The sequence below is a fragment of the Kogia breviceps genome, chromosome 12 (assembly GCF_026419965.1).
Source record: "Kogia breviceps isolate mKogBre1 chromosome 12, mKogBre1 haplotype 1, whole genome shotgun sequence".
Taxonomy (NCBI): Eukaryota; Metazoa; Chordata; class Mammalia; order Artiodactyla; family Physeteridae; genus Kogia; species Kogia breviceps.
In genome coordinates, this window is record NC_081321.1 from 19,343,551 (window position 1) to 19,363,895 (window position 20,345).

The following is a 20,345-nucleotide window of genomic DNA, read 5'->3' on the forward strand; positions in this document are numbered from 1 at the left end:
CTTCTATGTCTCTTAAAAGATCAAATACCTAGGAATATAGTAAAATTACAATCTAGTAGGTTCATATGCAGGTAGGTCACAATAAAACAGAAATATTGAAAAATTCTAGGCCAAAAAAGTGCGATGCCTAATTTTAAAAATTATCATCTTAGAAACATATACTATATACATTGTTAAATGTACACATATAAAATGTTTTTATAAAAATATGAATTACAACATTAACATAATGCTTTACCTTCATTCTTAAACAAGAGAGCACCAAGTGGCAAGATTTTGATTTCTATATGAACATTTTTTAAAAAGTAGTCACTTTTATGCAAATTTGTCGAGATTCTTTAAAAACTATATTGCTCTAATACTTCAATCTTATAACTTCAGAGTTGTGTTTTTTCCTTAATTACCTAAGGCCAACATTTATCTGATTCCAAGAAATTCTACACTATACAGATTTACTTTTAAGGCTATTTGAGTGGTGCCATCTCAATTACCTTTTCACATTTTTGTTCATGGTTTTCATTTTTATGATGGATCTAGCTTAAAGCCTTGTTTCTCAAACAGGCCTACCTTTCAATTAATTCTAGCACTACTACTAGGTAATCTGGAACAAGTTGCTCAACTGCTCTAATCCTTAAGAATTTCACTTGTAAATCCAGGGATATTACCTACCTCACAAAAATTATTTTAAAATTTAAATTAATTTGTGCATGGCAGTTAGCAAAGACTCAATAAATGGAAGATACAATTACTCCTCAATGTTAACTTATTTTATTCAACTTAAACCCACCTATAATGGTGAATATCTTCAAATGATTTAGTATTATTTATGGCAAATACACAAAGAAAGCCCTCCCCAGTCCTCATGTACTGGTCCCTCATTGCACTGTACTCCTCTTGACCTGCTGTGTCGAGAATATCCAAGAGACAGGTTTCTCCATCAATTACTACTTGTTTTCTGTAGGAATCCTGAGAAGGGAGAAACACAGTCTGGGTTATTATGGTGCACCTTTTACTTCTAAAAAGGTGTTAGACACAACTTAAGAACAAAAAAAAAACCCAATTCAAAATTGGGCAAAGTACGTGAATAGACAGGTCTCCAAAGAAAATACACAAATGACCAATAAGCACATAAAAAGATGCTCAACATCATTCAGGAACTGCAAATCAAAACCACAATGAGCTACCACTTCACACCCATTAGGGTGACTTTTTTTTTTTTTAAAAAGGAAAATAACAAGTGCAGTGAGGGTGCAGAGGAAACTGGATCCAGCAATTCCATTCCTAGGTATATAAACAAAAGAACTGAAAGCAGAAACTCAGACACTTGTATGCCAATGGTCATAGAAGCATTATTTATAATAGCTAAAATGTAGAAGCAACCCAAGTGTTCATTAAATAGATGAATGGATAAACAAAATGGGGTGTGGGGGCACGCACACACGCAGTAGAATATTGTTCAGCCATAAAAAGGAATGAAATTATGATACAGTCCACAACATAGGTGAACCTTGAAAACATTATGCTAAGTGAAATAAGTTTGACACAACAAGACAAACATTCTGTGATTCCACTTATACTGAGATACCTAGAATAGGTAGTCACCGAGATAAAAAATAAAATAGTGGTTACCTGGGGCTGAGGAGAGGGGAGTTGGAGAATTGTTGTTTAATGGACACAGAGTTTCAGTTTGGGATGATGAAAAGGTTCTGGAAACAGACAGAGCTAATGGTTGTCCAATATTGTGAATTTACTTAATGCCACTAAACTGTACACTTAAAAATGGCAATGATAAATTTTGCGTATCTTGCCACAGTTTAAAAAAAGGTTTTCTTTTAAAAAGGTATTACACAGAGATTCAACAATGCAAGTGCATAGATTAATAACAAAAAGACCCAAATTCTCTGTAAAGGAAAATAATTTTTACAAAATGGGATAGCTCTACCAACTCTTATTATTCTGGATGATTTAGGTGGCAAGAAAAATCAAGCAACTTACAAATAAGTGTCATTGCATCTATTTTATTTATAGTCAAGGGAATACATAAGAGAATGGTCAATACTGAGAATTTTAATGCCCTTATTTAATCCATTTCTGCAGTCCTGGGAACAATATTTAACAGCCAGACAGATACTATGATAATGCTAAAGAGAATGATTGTTCTGTCTGCAAATTCTGTGAGACCTCTAGTAAAAAGAGAGGGAGTGGTTAAGGGGAGAGAAAGAGATGGATATCTTAGAGACCATGCACCTCCAAGATGGTGTAAAGGAAAGAAGGTAGGTGACATAACTGAATCTTGAAATGAAAATCTGATTTTCCTCTGACTTTTGATTAATATGCCTAAAAGATTTCACACACTGTCTGCCAAAATAGGCTTCAAAAAATAAGGAAAAGGGCTGGTGCAAGGTGAAGTCATGGAGTCAGAGGTAGGGCTAGTAATGGGTATAAATTATAAGCCCAAGGACACTGTTTCTTATTGTTCCACCCTTTGTTCATGAATTACTTCACAGACCAACCTATCATTAAAAAAGTGGTCACTGAAAATCACGTTTTTGGTAAAGTGTTTGAAAACTGTTCACAGCATAAGGAGAATACAAAGATACACATGTAGCATGATCCGAATAAAATATCTCTACACATCTGTATAAATGTATCTGTACATATATTTAAAAACTCGTGGTGGTATATACATCAAAATGTTAACAAATGTTAAAAAATTATCTCTGATGGAGATAATTAATCTAAGAAATCATTGATCTCTTGCTTACCTTTTTTTGTGGTAAGATATTAGTTTAAATGTATTTCTTTCTTTGCCTTTTAATTTTAAAAAGTGTGAAAGATTACCATATTAGAATGATCTCGCTCTTATCGTTTAAACTGTATTTTCCAAATTTTCTATAATAAAAACCAATTATCTCAACAGTCAGAAAAAAAAGCATATTTAATTTTCTAAACAAGAAGCTCTTGACTAAAGATTTGAACATGTGGTTGACATTTTATTTTAGCCTATTCCTTTAATTAACTATTGATCCTTGAAAGAATTCCTGTATATTATAAATTGAAAATCATTGTTTTTGGAGTAGAATGAAAGAGCAGGGATTGAGAGCAAAGTACAGTTTCTTGGAGTCAATCCATTCATTACCCAGTGTGGCTACGGCACATGTGAAACAGACCAAAGACTTTTCCTCACCTACTGCTGTCACCTCGCATTCTTCACTTGCCAGTACTAGCTGAAGTCAACCTTATGGTTAATGGTTTCTTTAATCTTTAAAATTTTCTATCAACAATGAAATTAAAGACTATAGCTTCTATAGCCACACAAATCTATACCTAAGGTGTGGCTGGAGGATTACGCACATGTGCCCACAGGTATCGCCTCTAAGATGTATACCTCAGTGAACTCCCATTTACAAAATTTTCAAACACTCTGTGTTTCAAAAGTATATAATGTGAAATATTAGGAGTTTCTGCATGCATTTCATAGCATGTTCCCATGATGAACACTCCATCAAGGGGACTAAGAAACTGGGAAAGCAGTCCCTATTCATTCCTATTATCTTTTCCCTTCTAAACCCCAAAGATATTGAAAGCAAAATTATGAGTCACATTCTGTTATTCAAAAAAAGTAATCTACAACCTTCCTATAAACAATGAGGAAGAATCTGCTGATAACAAATAACAGGTTTAGGTTAAAAATTCAGTATTTCCCAAGTTAATTTTTATTTATTTATATTTCTTTTTTTAAAAAAAATTAATTTACTTATTTTATTTATTTATTTTTGGCTGTACTGGGTCTCCGTTGCTGCGCACAGACTTTCTCTAGTTACGGTGAGCAGGGGCTGCTCTTCGTTGTGGTGCGTGCTTCTCATTGCAGTGGCTGCTCTTGTCGTGAAGCACGGGCTCTAGGCGTGCGGGCTTCAGTAGCTGTGGTGCGCGGGCTCTAGAGCGCAGGCTCAGTAGTTGTGTGCACGGGCTTAGTTGCTCCATGGCAAGTGGGATCTTCCCGGACCAGGGCTCGAACCCGTGTCCCCTGCATTGGCAGGCGGATTCTTAACCATTGCGCCACCAGGGAAGCCTCCAAGTTAATTTTAACTACAGTCATCCTTAGGAGCATAATTAGTCGCTGAGCTATACGAAGAGGGAGTGCAACTTGGTAAAAACTTAAGAACAAAAGTGTTAAACGGCGAGATCTGATTTGAAAAGAAATGACAGGTTTTAAGACAAAGCAGACAGCAAACACAAGATTTTGTTTAGCCAGAAGAAAAAAAGTATATGGAAGTAGAAAAAAATGTATGCATCAATGTATAATCTTTCCCAACATGAGAGCCTAAATAAGGGTAAAGCAAACTGTGGCCCACAGGCCAAATCCTGCCCACCTGTTTTTGTATGGTCTATGAGCCAAGAACAGTTTTTAAATGGTTGTTTAAAAACAAAAAACAAAAAAAAAGACAACAAAGATTATGTGACAAAGACCCAATTGGCCCTTTACATTTTGTAAACACCTGCTCTAAACTAATAAAATACCTTACCACAAATCTAAAGTACTCTCAACATGTATTATTCCTTTTATATTTAAAACAAAAAATCATCACTGAGAAAGTACAGGTTATCAAAGCCTGACCAGTTTAAAACCATATAAATTCCACAATGAAACTAGTTAAAGACAGAGCAAGAAAAGAATCAAGACTTTACATTTTTAATTAGTAATTTTCCAGCCTTTCAAACAGAATAAACTTTTAGATTAGATACATAGGTTGCTAACATCCTTTGCAAACTAGGATAAAAGAAAGCCACTTAAAAACTAACTCAACATAATAAAATATTAAATGAAGGGAAGTTATTCCATAGATTTCCCCTTACTCCCAACTAAAGTACTATTTTTTTAATTTACTGAAGTAGTAGGAAAAAAAAAAGAAAAAACTTTTCTAAATGAAATATAGTATGCTGGCAAACGTTAAACACAGAAGTCAAGCATTTCTGGTGATACAGTAACAGGTACAATCCTTTTGGAAAGCAAGTACAGTACTTATCAAGAGCCATACCAATGTTCATAGCCTTTGACACAGTAATGCCACTTCTGGTAAGAGATGCTAAGAAAATATGGTTTATTTTTTTAAAACGATAGCTAAAATGGAAATATACTTAACATGGCATCCTAAATCATCATACCATAAAAAAATTACAAAGGTATTAGTTTAATACCCACAATCTTATGTCTTTATCTATTTTCAAAACATATGCCAAATCCAAGCACTCACCACCATCACCCTAGTCCAATGTGATTGTCTCACACAATCTCCTGCAACTGCTTCCTAGCAGTTGTTGTTACTCCTACAGTCTATTCTCCACATAGCAGCTGGTGATCCTATTATAATTTGTAACTATGTATTTATGTGTAATTGTTCAAGTCTATACCCCCTACTTGGCTTTAAACTCCATGACGGTAGGGCTCACATCTGTTTGCTCACCACTATGCACCCTGTGTGTCAGTCTTAAACACAGCAGATAACCAGTAGGGTCTGTTAAAGAAATGAATAAACCCATTCAATGTAAATATATGCAGACACTGTAAAAATAAACACAAGTTTAAGATATTATAAATTGTATTAAAACAATGAAGCTGTAAATTTTAAAATTATACATTAAGAGTATTTTAATAAATGTATCAAGCAAGTTTTATATAATATTAAAAATTTTAATTACTATTAATGTCAAAATATAAACAAAATATGTAGAGATTTTTAAACATTTTGGGGAGGGAAGAGAATAAGATTACGGAGAACATGAAGGCCTTTAACTGTATTAAGTTTTATATCTTGAAAAAGAAAAAAAGGATCTAAAGCAAATGTGGCAGAATGTTAAGACAGGGAAAACCTGGTTTGGGGCGCACATGACGGTCATGGTATTACTTTTCCATATGGCATTAAGGGTGTACCCATTCCATCACCACTCACTCAACAACAGGTTTCATATTTTTATTTTTGTCAGCTTGTTAGACCAAAAATCCTATTGTTTTAATATCTATTTATTTGAGGATTAGTAATGTTACATAGTTTTTCATATTTATTCCCATTACCTGTGTCCTTTGCCCATTTGGAATTTTTGTCTTTTTTGTACTGGCTTAATTTTTTAAAAGTGTTTTCCATTTATTAACATGCCTTCAAGTCTTGTTTTATGTACAGAAACTCATCTGCAGACCCAATGGAGGACTTTGAAAGTTAAGACTATCTTTCGAGAATGAGATACACTCACTGACCAGGATATCATTTTGTCATATTTCTATTATAATTAACAGTAACCAAGTTACTCAGTACTTTCATATGTCAACATATTCAATTCAGTTTTCCGACTCAGGCAGTTAAAGTTAACCCTGTCATGGGAAGACATAGTATAGCCAAAACAAAACAAAAACTAAAGAAATTAGTAACTTTTACTAAAAGTAACCATATTACTATTAATAGTAATTATGACAGCCAACATTTACTTAGCCCTCATTTATATGTTGGATACTGTGATAAGCATATTACAAGCCTTATCCCATTTAATCTCCATCTTCATGCTGCTGATTCCATCAGATGCTCTTGTAAATATGAATAGGACTGCTGGAAATGTCAGCTGAAGTATTATTTGAGGATTTACTTCTGAAATGTTTGTAAGATTTTCTTAATGTGTTATTGTAAGTATTTTTCATGTACTGCTAAATAACACCTATAGGAAAAAAACAAGAAACTTACTTTTACCCTCTTAATGCTCAAATATTTTGTTACTCTTCTAAAAGATTATTTGAATCATTGTAGAATGATGTGTTACACTATTGGTTATAAACCATCAAAAGTTGTTGTACACAGCTAGTTCTCAAAGACAGCTAAAAACATGTACAATAGCCTGGTATGTTAGAATTATAATAGGAAAGAAACAAGGAATTGGGGATATATAAGCACAGGCTTATTGGTTAGTTCATTCCCACCTACCTACTCCATTCTCCCTTGCAACACTGGAACACTTAGTAAAAATCTTCTGAATGTCATATACTGTACTAGGCATTATAGTTTCTAACCTCAAAGAGCTAGGTCTGGTGGAAGAGATATGAATGTAAACAAGTAATTTAAACACAATGAAATAAATGCAACACCTTATGGAGAACAAAGTACAATGGTGACAAACAGGAGAAGACATCAACTTTGCTTGTATGAATTAAGAAAGACAGGAGGGCCACTCCAGGCAGGAAGGAGCAAAGAGAATGCACAAAAACAGGAAACAGCATGTTGAATACATGGAACCAAGAAGTTCAACATAATTTTAGCTTAGAGGGATTATAGGTAAGTAGAAGTGAAACTGCAGCATCAAGCAGAGGCCAGCTTATGGAGGGTCTAATATGCCATCTTAAGAAGTTCTGAACTTCATCTTATACTAAATCACTAAAAGATTTTTAAGTAGGAGGGAGGATCAGATCAACAATGTCCACTGTTAGCATTATTATGACAAATGAGACCAGACTGGAGGCTGGGAGATGAGTTTAGGAAACTTTTACAAGAAATTACAGAACCTGGCCCTGTTCGCGCAGTGGTAAAGAACCCGTGCCAATGCAGGGGACATGGGTTTGATCCCTGGTCCGGGAAGATCCCACATGCCGAGGAGCCACTAAGCCCGTGTGCCACAACTACTGAGCCTGCGCTCTAGAGCCCACGAGCCACAACTACTGAAGCCCGTGCACCTAGAGCCCATGGTCCGCAACAAGGGAAGCCACCGCGATGAGAAGCCCACGCACTGCAACAAAGAGCAGCCCCCGCTCCCTGCAACTAGAGAAAGCCCACGTGCCGCGAGGAAGATCCCACACAGCCAAAAATAAAATAAATAAAAGAAATGGCAGAACCTGAACTACGGCAGCAAAAGCAGTAAGATGGAGAAGATTAAACAGTTTTGAGAAATACTTAACAGGTAAAATTGACAGAACAACCCTCATACATCACTTACAGCAATGTTTACAGCAGCATCATTCAAAATGGCCAAAAAGAGGAAACAATCCAAATGCCCAACAACTGATGAATACATAAACAAATATCCATACAAGAGAATATTATTCAGCCATAAAAAGGAATGAAGTATTGAAACATGTGACAACACAGATGAACCTTGAAAATATCCTACATGAAAGAAGCCAGACACAAAAGGCCACATATTGTATGATTTCAATTACATGAAATATTCAGAACAGGCAAATCCACAGAGACAGAAAGTAGATTAATGGTTGCCAGGGGCTGGCAGGAGAAGGGATTGGGGAGTGACTGCTAATTGGTATGGGGTGATAAAAATGTGACAGAACTAGATGGGGTGATGGTTGCATAACTTTGTGAATATACTAAAAACCACCTAACTGTATACTTTATAGGATGAATTTTATGTTATGTGAATTATGTCTCAATTTTTTTTTAATGGCAGAGCTTATTGTTTATAGAGATGGGAACATAATGGGAAGGGGAGAGGAGAAGATGTTTGGGGCATGTTGAATTCTGTATGTTCGTGGGTTGCTCTGGTGCTATGAACCGGAGGCAACTTTGATATACAGGGCTGATGCTCAGGGCCGAAGTCTAGGCTAAAGATACACTCCTGAATCTTCAATCTATGTCACCCGCAGAACTCCACTTACTTGCAGTGTGAGTATGGGCAAACTACTTAATCTCTAGTCTACTCTAAGCTATTGTTTCTTTTGCTGTAAAAGTGGGTAAATAATAATGCAGAGGACTTTGTATACAGGTTAGGATTAAAGACCATGAAAAAGTGCTCTAAAAGTTAACTGTATTATTTCATATTTTACATTGTACATGCTATTATAGGCCCAAAAGGTAGGGGGCAGGCCACGGGCTACTAGGAACTGTATAGCAACAGCAGTATCTTGCCCTTATAAAAATCACTGGACATCTACATTTGGACTACTTTTTCCAAAACCACTCACTGTATTTCAAAATAAATATAATGGAGCTGGACATGCTCCAGGGAAAAAGAGCTAAAACTCTGAGGTTTATGAAGGATTTCTGTATTGATTAAGGAGCAAGGGTGTTAAAAAGAGCTTAACACCTTCTGTCTCATGACAGAACTTTTGGTTAAGACATTCATTAGAAGGAAGGATAAAGAAAACAGGGCTTCCCACTGGTGGCACAGTGGTTGGGAATCTGCCTGCCAGTGCGGGGGACACAGGTTCGAGCCCTGGTCTGGGAAGATCCCACATGCTGCGGAGCAACTAGGGCCGTGAGCCACAACTACTGAGCCTGCGCGTCTGGAGCCTGTGCCCCGCAATGGGAGAGGCTGCAACAGTGAGAGGCCCGTGCACCGCGATAAAGAATGGCCCCCGCTCGCCGTAACTGGAGAAAGCCCTCTCACAGAAACGAAGACCCAACACAGCCAAAAATAAATAAATAAATAAATAAATTTATAAAAATAAAATAAAAGCCAACAAAGAAATATTCTCCAAACCAATGATATTAAAGAAAAGTCCAAATTTTAAAACACAAAAACAAAAAAACCCAAAGACTTCTTTACTACATAATGGACATTTGAAATGATAAGAATGTTGAATCTCAGCTTAGGACTAGAGAATAAAATGTATACTATGTCCAAGAGATAAAATCTGAATAAACTCAAGGAAAATTTGCATAACAGATTTTGAAAATAAGGACATCTGTAGCCTGTTGAAGTCACGTGGCATTCTCCCACAAATTATCACTTGATGCCAAGGTCAGAATGTGAGGCTGGATCAATCATGGATCCAATCTTAATAATTACAGATGTCAATATAATTTTCATATTTTGAATTATATCTCTCAGCTGTTCTTTAACTGGCCTAATACAAATTCCTTTAACTGTACCTCTTTATCTGTAATACATCTGTATTATCCAATTTGTTGAGGTTTTAAAAAGGGGGGAAGAAAATAAATATGAAGTAATCTGACAGTATCTAACACTCTAGTGACTTCTCTCCCTCAAAAATTAGGATTTATTTCTCCCGCTCAAACAGTATATGCTTCTTTTTTTTCTTTTTTTTTTTTTGGCGGTACGCCGGCCTCTCACTGCTGTGGCCTCTCCCGTTACGGAGCACAGGCTCCGGACGTGCAGGCTCAGCGGCCATGGCTCACGGGCCTAGCCGCTCCACGGCACATGGGATCTTCCCGGACCGGGGCACGAACCCACGTCCCCTGCATCAGCAGGAGGACTCTCAACCACTGTGCCACCAGGGAAGCCCAGTATATGCTTTTTTTTTTTTTTGTGGTACGCAGGCCTCTCACTGGTGTGGCCTCTCCCATTGTGGAGCACAGGCTCCGGACACGCAGGCTCAGTGGCCACAGCTCATGGGCCCAGCAGCTCCGTGGCATGTGGGATCTTCCCAGACTGGGGCATGAACCCGTGTCCCCTGCATCGGCAGGCGGACTCTCAACCACTGCGCCACCAGGGAAGCCCTATATGCTCATTTTTTAAAAAACAAAAACACTACAGAGTTTGGCATATGTCCTACCATATTTTAGTAATATTCACCTTGTTTTTAATAAACAGACTCATACTCTACACAAAGTGCTACGATACAGCTTCTCTTACATAATGGACAGTTTTTCAATGTCAGTACATATAGATCTACCTAATCCTTTTTGACAACTGTATAATATAATTTGTACAAAGATACCATAACTTACCTCACCTATTCCCTACTGGTAGATGTGTAGATTATTTCCACTTTTAAAAATTATAAACAACACTGCAATAACACTCCTAGGTATACATCTTAAACACTTATCCAACTGAATCTTTCAGATAAATTTCTGAAAGAAATTGATTCTAAGTGGAATCAATTGGTCAAAGGACATGTAGTTTCCATTTTGATACATACTGCCAAACTGATGACCTCCAGAAAGTTTATAAGAAAGTATACTCTCACTACAGCATAAAGAGTACACATTTTCCATACCTTTCCAGGCCTGTTATCATTTTAATCTTAGCCAACATGAAAATAAAAGATGTTATTTATTGTTTGAACTTGCATTTCTAAATTAATGAAGTATCTTTTAATATGTTTCGAGAGCACTTTTTGTGTGAGTGTGGATAGGTTGGCTATTTATATGCCTTTTTTTTCCTATTTGGATGTCTGCTTTTTTCTAATTCAAATACAGGAGAGCTTCCTGATTGATACAGAACGCAAGTAGTTTTCCCAGGTTTCCATTTGTCTTGGATTTTTGTGAAAGGTGTTTTTGTCTTTATGTAGCCAAATAGCTCAATCTTTTCCTAAATGGTTTAAGAATACTTTGAAAATGAAAAGGATCCCTACTTTTCTCAATGGAGAAAAATATTTAATCCCAATTCCACAAATAAAAAAGCTAACCTAATGTTAAATTAGTCAATCTGTGTTGATTGACATTATCATTTTTATTTCAATAGCTGTCTAATGTTTAACATTAAAACTTATACGAGGTAGAACCAGTGTTCTCATCATGGGAGAAAGAAGACATGGAGGAAGAATGAACTCATGATTTTTAAATAAAATCTACTGCTTAGCTCTGTCTGTTGAAAAGGGTCTAGAAGTAGTGATACTCCAGTAGCAACACCACCTAACATCCAGGACTTAATTTCTAAATATCAATCCCTAGTAAAAGGAAGTAGGGCTCTCTGGACAAATGGCTGAATCCAGGGTAGGGACAGGGAAAGAACAAAGGGAACCTGGAATACACTGTGCCAGAAAGTAAGAAAGAGCTCAAAAACTGATGGGGATGTGTCAAAAAGATACAGAGGCCAGCTTGAAAGGGATTCCACTGGCCAAAATCAAAAATATACTTGACGGCTTCCCTGGTGGCGCAGTGGTTGAGAGTCCGCCTGCCGATGCAGGGGACACAGGTTCGTGCCCTGGTCCGGGAAGATCCCACATGCCGCAGAGCGGCTGGGCCCGTGAGCCATGACCGCTGAGCCTGCGCATCCAGAGCCTGTGCTCCTCAACGGGAGAGGCCACAGCAGTGAGAGGCCTGCGTACCACAAAATAAATAAATAAATAAATTTTAAAAATAAAAAAAAATATATATATATGTATATACATACATATATACTTGAGCACCAAAATCAATAATGAGAATAGACTTTAACACATCAAATGAAAAAAGAATCCATGAGTCTGTACGGATACAAATAAGACAAACCAAATAAATAAGGAGAGGGAAAAGAAAAGAGAGAAACCTTACTTATGGTAGATGTCAAAAAATAAATGTGGAAATAATGACAGAGTTAGATTACCTACCACTTTGCAGTCATTATGGTGGTAGTTTGTTCTGGTTAGAATTATCAGTGGCTACTACATCCCACTGGGTGCAAATATGTTGGAGAACAAGATATTTATAGTCTCAAAGTATCCCCCCAAAGAGTACATATTAATTATAAAAGAACTAAAGATACCTTTACAGAGAGAAAACCGATAGATATGACCTTAACCAAATAACCAACGTTAACATCATCAATAATGGGACAAGCCAGCATCTTGTGCCTCCTGATGTGATACACCAAGGAGGGTATAACATCACTTACATAGTATTTCTACCAAAAATGTTTAATCCAAATCTGACCAAGAGGAAACAATCAGACAAAACTAAACGCAAGGACATTCTACAAAACAACTGGCCTGAATTCTTCAAAAAGTGCCACTGTCACGAATGACTAAGAAAAGCTGAGAAACTTCTAGATTGTGAGACATGACACCTGATTTTTGATCCTGGGATCAGGAAAAAAAAAAAAAACGAATTGCTGAGAGCATATTCTGGGAACTGATAAAATCTGAATATGGACTATGTTAGATAAAGCATTGTATCAACGTTGAATGTCCTAAATTTTGTCACTGCATTGTAGTTATACAATGAATTATTCTTGTTGTTAGAAGAGGGTCAGCAAACTTGTTCCATAAAGGACCAGACAGTACTTGGTCTCTGTTGCAGCCACTCAGCTCTGCCACTGTAGTGCAAAAGCAGTCACAGACAACATGTAAACACTCAAGCACAGCTGTGCCCCAATAAAACTTTACAGAAACCGACACAGGCTGTATCTGGCCAGCAGGCAGGCCATAGTTCACAGATCCCTGTGTTTAGAGGTAAAGGGTCCTAACATACACAACTTATTCTCAAAAAGTACAGAAAAAATAAATAATACGTATTCATGTATGTGTGTGTACATACACAGGCACACACACATAAAGTGACTACGTCTCATTTAAAGGTTAAGAGGTACTCACTGTACTATTTTTTACTACTTTTGCATAGGTTTGAAATTTTCAAAATGGAAAGTTCAAAAGTTACCTAGAGTAAGCAATATAAGCCCTACTTAATCCTCTCAAATATTTTGTTTTTACTACCCATTTCTAATTTTATTACATTAAGATCACAATAATATAACTGTTCCATAAACCTAGGCACTATGAGACGATATAATTAAGAGATGTAAGAAATCTATCGCCCTCCTAAAGCATAAAGCCTTTAAATTAAGTTATATATAATTAGGATCACTGTCTAGAAACACTGCTCTTCCAAATACATCACAGACTAATAACCTCCATGAAGGCAGTGATGCGGCTCCTTTTGCTCCTCAGTGTATCTCTAGACCGTAGGAAGGCTGCGTGGTACAGAGTAGGCACTAATAACACTTACGGAATTAAGAAATTAGTTGCATTGTTTAAACCAGACTCTTAAGAGACGCTAAACGATAAAGTTTTCTTTTCCTTCCATTTATTTCCATTGCCAACTTCCATTTGCATGTTTTTAAAGCTTTGTATTTATAAAAACCCAAGTTAGAATAAAACGTGTCCAATAATTTTCAACATTCAGGGCTCAATAAATAATTATTAAGTAAATACCTATTCTTAAATTGACCTAAATACAGTGCCTGACTTTTGTTAGTTTATTCTAAAAATCAGGCGTTCTCAACTATTCTACAGTCCTATAAAAATTTACAAAATGTGAACTTTCACAATTTGCCACTTTTGAATAGGCCCTTCCTAACACCCCATGTAACCCATCACTAAGCTCTGAACTCTGTAAGGTACCTCCTGTGTGCATGAAAGAAATTCACAGAGCCACAGTGCCCCTTCTCATTCCCTCAGACAAAGTGACCTCAAGCAGTGCTAACAAGGGCACCACCCTTTTTTCTCCTACACTGCCATATTTCCTTTCTTAGTCAAAAATATTCACCCACATATTTAATTAGTTCGGCCTAACCGGTCCACACAGTAATCTTAATAACATTAGCAAAGTAAAACTGATACTTTAGATTTTTTTTTGACACTTTAGATTGTTAAAACGTTATACAAAATAAGTCTTTTAAATAAAATTTATATAGTTATAAATTGATTATACCCACAGTTTAAACAGAAAAAAATATCCAAACTTAGGATTTCATTTTTTATTATAAAAGCGAATAAGCTGACCAGTAGAGGGCACTCACTTGAAAGGGGGGGGGGAAGAGTGGCCACAGTCTTGAAGAGAAATGGATTTACAAAACTGCTGTGCTGTACCTTGTTTTAAAAACAATGTTTTAGCAGAACGCGAGTGTAAGCTAATATACTGTTAGTTTAGAAAATGTAAGGTTTAAATCTATACTATGCTAAAAAATCTAACATAAACCATATTCAGGGACTTGAGCCTCACATTTACAGGACGTTTAAAGCTGTATGTAAAGCACAGTATTGGGGTCTCAACCTCAGCACTGCTGACATTCTGGACCGCGTCATTATTTGCTGGGGGGCCCTCCTGTGCACTGCAGGAGGAGTAACAGAACCCCGGCCTCTGCCCACTACAGAGGCCAGTAGCAGCCCCCTCCTCAAGCTGTGACAGCCAAAAACATCTCCAGATTTAGCCAAATGTCCCGAGGGGCAAAGTCACCACCTATTCCTTGTTAATAACTACTGATACATATGTTAAAAAAACAAAACCAATAAAACAGAAAAATAACAGCTTACAATTTTAAACAGTGCTTTTCTTACACCACTCCTTCAATACTGGTTTAGTATTACAAATTTTCTCTCTATAATTTAAATACCTTAATCAGCAATTCCATAATTAACACGGAAACATTTTTTAAAAGAGAAACTGATACATCTTGGTGAATAAACACTCCACGGCTCAGAGCACTAAAGATGGAACAAATCAATCCAATTATGACTCCATTCTTTCTTACTGACTAGAAAACTGTTTCATCAAAGAAGGGCATAATACTTGGACTGAATTAGAAATGTCACATTAACAGGAGCATCAGATGTCAATGAATTGGAGACTGGGAAAAAATAGTTCTTTCTATATATCTATTTTTATACTGTATCCAGTAGGTACTTGTTATATATTTGCTAACTGACCAACTGACAGTTCTGTTCTCTACTTCCATTTTTCTGCTTCCACCAAATTTTACGTTAGAAAACACATTTCAGAGAACATGTTTTTATAATAACATGATATCCAAACTATAAAAACATATATTATTTCTAGCCTGGTATTGTGTTTGGGGACTGAGTTTTTAATAATCCTGCACCACTAACAAGGTATTTCGTTATCTCTTGGAACTCTTCAGTGGGCTTCATAAAAGATAAAGGTAAAATCTTTGCAGAACAGAAGTAAAGGTGATCATCATGTGCAAATATAAACATGCTCCATCTACGTGTCATACCTAATTTTATATCATATCTCTGCGATTAAGATGCCATTAGATAGTATGCTAAGTTCAAATCTTGATATATTAATAATCTGAATCAGCCTCCAACACTAAATATTTTTAGCTTGAAGGCTAATTTTTCATTTTTAAGAAACTATACAAGGGTGCGGTGGAAATTCCACTTAACTTGGTCTCAGAAAACTTAAAATTCCACCACTTGCTAGCTTAAGCATCCTTATGCAAGTTACAACCTCTCAGAGACCATTTTTATTGATAAAATGAAAGAAACAATGACCACCTTCCTTACCTAGCTCATAGTTTGGGGTTGGCCAAAAAGTTCATTTGGGTTTTTCCATAACATGAAAGACTCGAATGAACTTTTTGGCCAACCCAATATAAATCTCTGAAAATTCTAAACCACTAGAAAATATGGTATTAGTTAATTAAAATTTTTTCCTAAACTTCTCTCCATTTGTTTAATGCAGAAAAACTGATGAGAACTCCAAATGTGCAAAGTCTATGACCTCTCTTATTTTCTCTGACCTACACTGTTCACCTACCAGAAACTTAACAGCAGTAGTGATACCCACTACCCTTCAACTTTTTACAAAAACATCATGTCAGTATTTTTGTTTAACCACTTATGAAAATAAACTACTAAATTCTCTTGCTTTTCTTCTACTTGAACTACACCAAGAATTCAATGTGTCAGTTTCCTCAGAGACTCACTGTAACTTGGGAGATAAGAGACAATCTCTGATAACCATTTCCCAGGTGGCTACACCAGTGACGGAATGTCAGTTTCAAAGTTCACAGGTAATCAATGCTTCCCTGGGTCAAGTCTTCTGGTTTGGCAGAAATCATAATCAGAGTTAATGGGTCTGAGTTTATAAACTTTTTTTACCTTCCCCCAAAATAAAGGATTGACTTTTACCTTTATTTCTTTAAGATTTATATTGCATAACAATTTTGACCAAAAGGTTTCCTAACCTTTTTTTAAAAAATCACATTCTTATACATCATTCTTGACCTCTGATAGGAAACAGAGTGTAATGGAATTCTTCAGATTTTCAGAAAAGATAGAGGGCATTTTTGCTAAAATCATATTCCAGAATCCCAGGAAAACTGCCATGCTTAATTTAAATTCTGTTAAAATGTCCTTTTACTTCCAATTTAAATGGTGGAGTATGACGAGTAACCTTGGCTTTAGAAATAGGTGAACTATTTAATCCTCCTCAAAGTAAAAAATAAACAAAACCATTAGCATTGAACTGACTTGCCAAGAGGAAATACAGAGAGACTATTACATAGCTGGTCCACTTCAGTTAGACTCTTCCCCTTTTACTAATGCAAATTATTAAACTTGGAAGCCAAATGAAAGCTGCTTCTATGTTTAAATCAGATCTTTGTAAATAAGGGTTATTTCTTCATTTTTTTCCCTCCAGTACCAGAAATATTTGACATTTCCTTATGAACATTTCCTTGTCAATCCTCAAAAGTTCTACACTGCACAAACATCTTCCCAAGGCCAACAATGCCCTCAGAACCTACCTAAGTGCAGTCAAGGTGTTTTTTTTTAAGACATTACACAGCATGGTACCTTAACAGGGCATTTTTTACCTATTCTAGACCCTACAGCTTGGGACTCAGAGAAAGTTACGGGAAATTTTTCAGAGCTGATTAAAAAAACTGGTATATCAGATCTAGAATAAAAGCTAAGGGATTCGGATTGCTTACCCTGGGGTAAAGAAGAAATAATCTAATAACATATATCTATTTCAAAGATGAGCTGATATTATGTTAAACTTAACAGGAAGATTCAGATTATGCATGAAATACGCTAATAATTACATTCTGGAAATTAGTTAACAAGGACAGTTGTGTGCCATTCCCTCCTGCAGGTCTTTGGGATTAAATAAATCCTTATCTACTTGAGATCATCTGAGTACAGTGCTGCCAGAAGGCAGTGGGAAACATACTACGTGACCTCTCAAGGTCTCTGCTAGGCCTTTATTCTATCATTTTGCTGTTGGCCATTCCTTTGGTACATTTTTATGAAACTGAAAAAGTCTGAAAATTATTCATTAATCAATTTGTAATAAAAAAACAATTCTAACATTGCCTTGAATTGAAAAAGGGCTGTAAAGCAAAGGTAAGGATTGGTGATGGTATTCTTACATATCACCTGATACACATATACATAAACGCAAAGAATGAGCTTTCTAAAATGCATCAGGTAGTTGTAGGTTCTCCACTACTTCAATGTGAAGAGAAAATATGAAAATACTACTAATTCAGTGTTTTTAATTCAATCAGCAAATGATTACACTTCACCAGTATCAATCAACTCTACATGTGACATCAAAATACCAAAAAAAATACCAAAAACCCATAAAAATAATAGCCACATTTTTTTAAAAAAAGACTTGTTAGATATGTCTCATCTTACACATAAGATGTAAGTTCACATTTTCACCCTGTGAGAAAACTCTGAAATACACTTCCAATCAAAATGCACATACACTAACACAGAGTGAACGTCACTCACAGATAGTATTATTGTCCTGAGAGAAAACAGGCTGGTGTCTCATATCTATCGTTACTTATAATATCAGAGTAATGCCTTGAAATCCAAGTACATTTTAGATAACTTAATAAAAGTATTATCAGTATAACTACCTTGTAATGAGTAGTCACAGAAAATGATCAGAGAAACCTTTTTTTGTACCCAAAGGATGGGCCTGCACAAATCAATATGCATATGAAAACAAGATTTACCTCTATCGTAGGATCATATTCATCCACAAAGTGATTCTGAATTAGCTGTATCGTCAAGGCACTCTTGCCTACGCCACCAGCTCCAACTACCACAAGTTTATATTCAGTCATTTTCAGCAGGCCTTATGACAAAAATGGAAATGTGACTCAATTAGAACGTGTGCCACACTTGAGGTTAATATAACCCAAACACTCTATCAATACCTCTTAACACAAGTTCACCTTTATATGGAACATTATTTCAAAATACCTCACAAAATTCAATGACAAAAACTCCAGTTGACTACAGATGTGTATTGTAATGAATTGTACTTCGTTGACAAACTCCTCCATCAGCATTTGAGAAAAACTCATTGAGAGTACATAGTTCTTTTACCTTGGATTCAGGCTGCTCTATCTCAAGAGCCCGTCTGCTCTTCTGCAGCAGGTAATGGCTCTCGAAGGAGCAGGCCATGACTTCACTCAGTACAAGTGTCAAGCACACTGCTCTATACCCTGAGGACACACCCACACAAGACTTGCGGACAGCTATCGCCACAGTATTCCTCGTCCACTCGGGCCCCTAATACGAGTTACAAGTGGACACGCTGAGCGCCTCTGTTGGGGCCCAACAGCTACAGAAAACTTTTTAAAAGCATCATCATAGTAGTTCTCCTGGACAGTTAGCAAGAATCAGATGGGAGTGGGGGAAGGACTGTCAAATAAAGCTGGACAGTACACTGGGAAAATAAAAACTGAGATGCCAAAGCAGATAAGGACAATACCTGGTGACATTTAAATCTGTACCTTATCTGCTGGGGAAAATAACGGTGTAAAAACTAAGAGAACTTTGAGAATTTTTAACTAACTATTCAGTACAGATGATCTGATCATCAATCACAATCTATAATGCTGTATCAGTGCTGAAAAATAGCACTTTGCACAAGAAAAATATATATAATATTTAAAGACAAGCACACTTTTAATGAGAGAATTTTTAAAGGATGTATTTCTCAGTAATCCACATGACTTTTATTCTCTGCTTCTCATACATCATCTCCCAACAGTAGCAATAAATATTGACAACTTGTAAGGCTAACGGCGCCAAGACAGAAAATATTTTTTTAGTCAGCTGTTTCAAACTTTTTGAAATGAAAATGAATTTTACTTTAATCTCCTTTCCCTCAATAACTACATGCTATTACTACAAATAAGTAGTGAACTGCAGAAAGAATGGCAGTCAATGAACAATAATTTATTTCAGGGTAAGCAGCTCAAAATTAATGAAGGTACATATATTGTATATAAACACTAAATACATGCAGCATCCTATTTACCGAAAACCAAGAATTATCCCAATAGGCACCCTACCCCTCAAAAAGTAATATGTTTTTCCAAGTGATAACATACTAACTACCTCTTCACGCTATTCCTGAACCTACTCACAGAGAGCAGACAGGCCAGACAACTGTCATATCACAGTTCCTCCCTGGCCTGCTCTGTGCCACCTAGCCTTGTCTAGGGCCACCACAAACATGTGTCACATCCTGTTTGCTCCCCCTTTTCATTCCTAACATTGACCACAGCAAATGGGATAGGTGAGGATAATCTCACCAAAATGTATCCTCTAGTTCCCTGCCCAGCCCACCCCTCCAATAGAATCTGGATAGCCTAGAACAGTAGCTCTCAAAATGTGTTCCAGGAACCAATTAGGGTTCCTGAGACTTTTGGAGAGGGCCCAAGAGGTCAAAAACTGGTTTCACGATAATGCTATGATGTGATTTACCCTTTCCACTCTTATTCGCTCACAAGTGTACAGAATTTTCCAGATGTGTGGTAACAGATTGAATACAGAAGGAGATGTGAGGCTCCAGCTGTCTACTAACCCATATAATTAGAGATTTGCAAAAGCGCAAAACAATGCCACCCTTCTCACA

General features: G+C 36.4%; 1 protein-coding gene across 4 annotated transcripts in view; it reads right to left on the reverse strand.

The window, feature by feature from the left end:
- Positions 1–20,345, reverse strand: part of KRAS (KRAS proto-oncogene, GTPase) — a 39,229-nt gene that overhangs the window by 16,662 nt on the left and 2,222 nt on the right. For 3 of the 4 annotated variants that reach the window (XM_059080128.2, XM_059080127.2, XM_059080129.2), the window contains exons 2-3: positions 18,430–18,551; positions 788–966 (exon numbers count right to left, since the gene is read on the reverse strand). In XM_059080128.2, the coding sequence (XP_058936111.1) occupies positions 788–966; positions 18,430–18,540 (290 nt within the window). In that variant the 5' untranslated portion in view covers positions 18,541–18,551. The remainder of the gene's footprint in view (positions 1–787; positions 967–18,429; positions 18,552–20,345) is intronic. The other variant, XM_067008906.1, reaches the window with a different exon arrangement.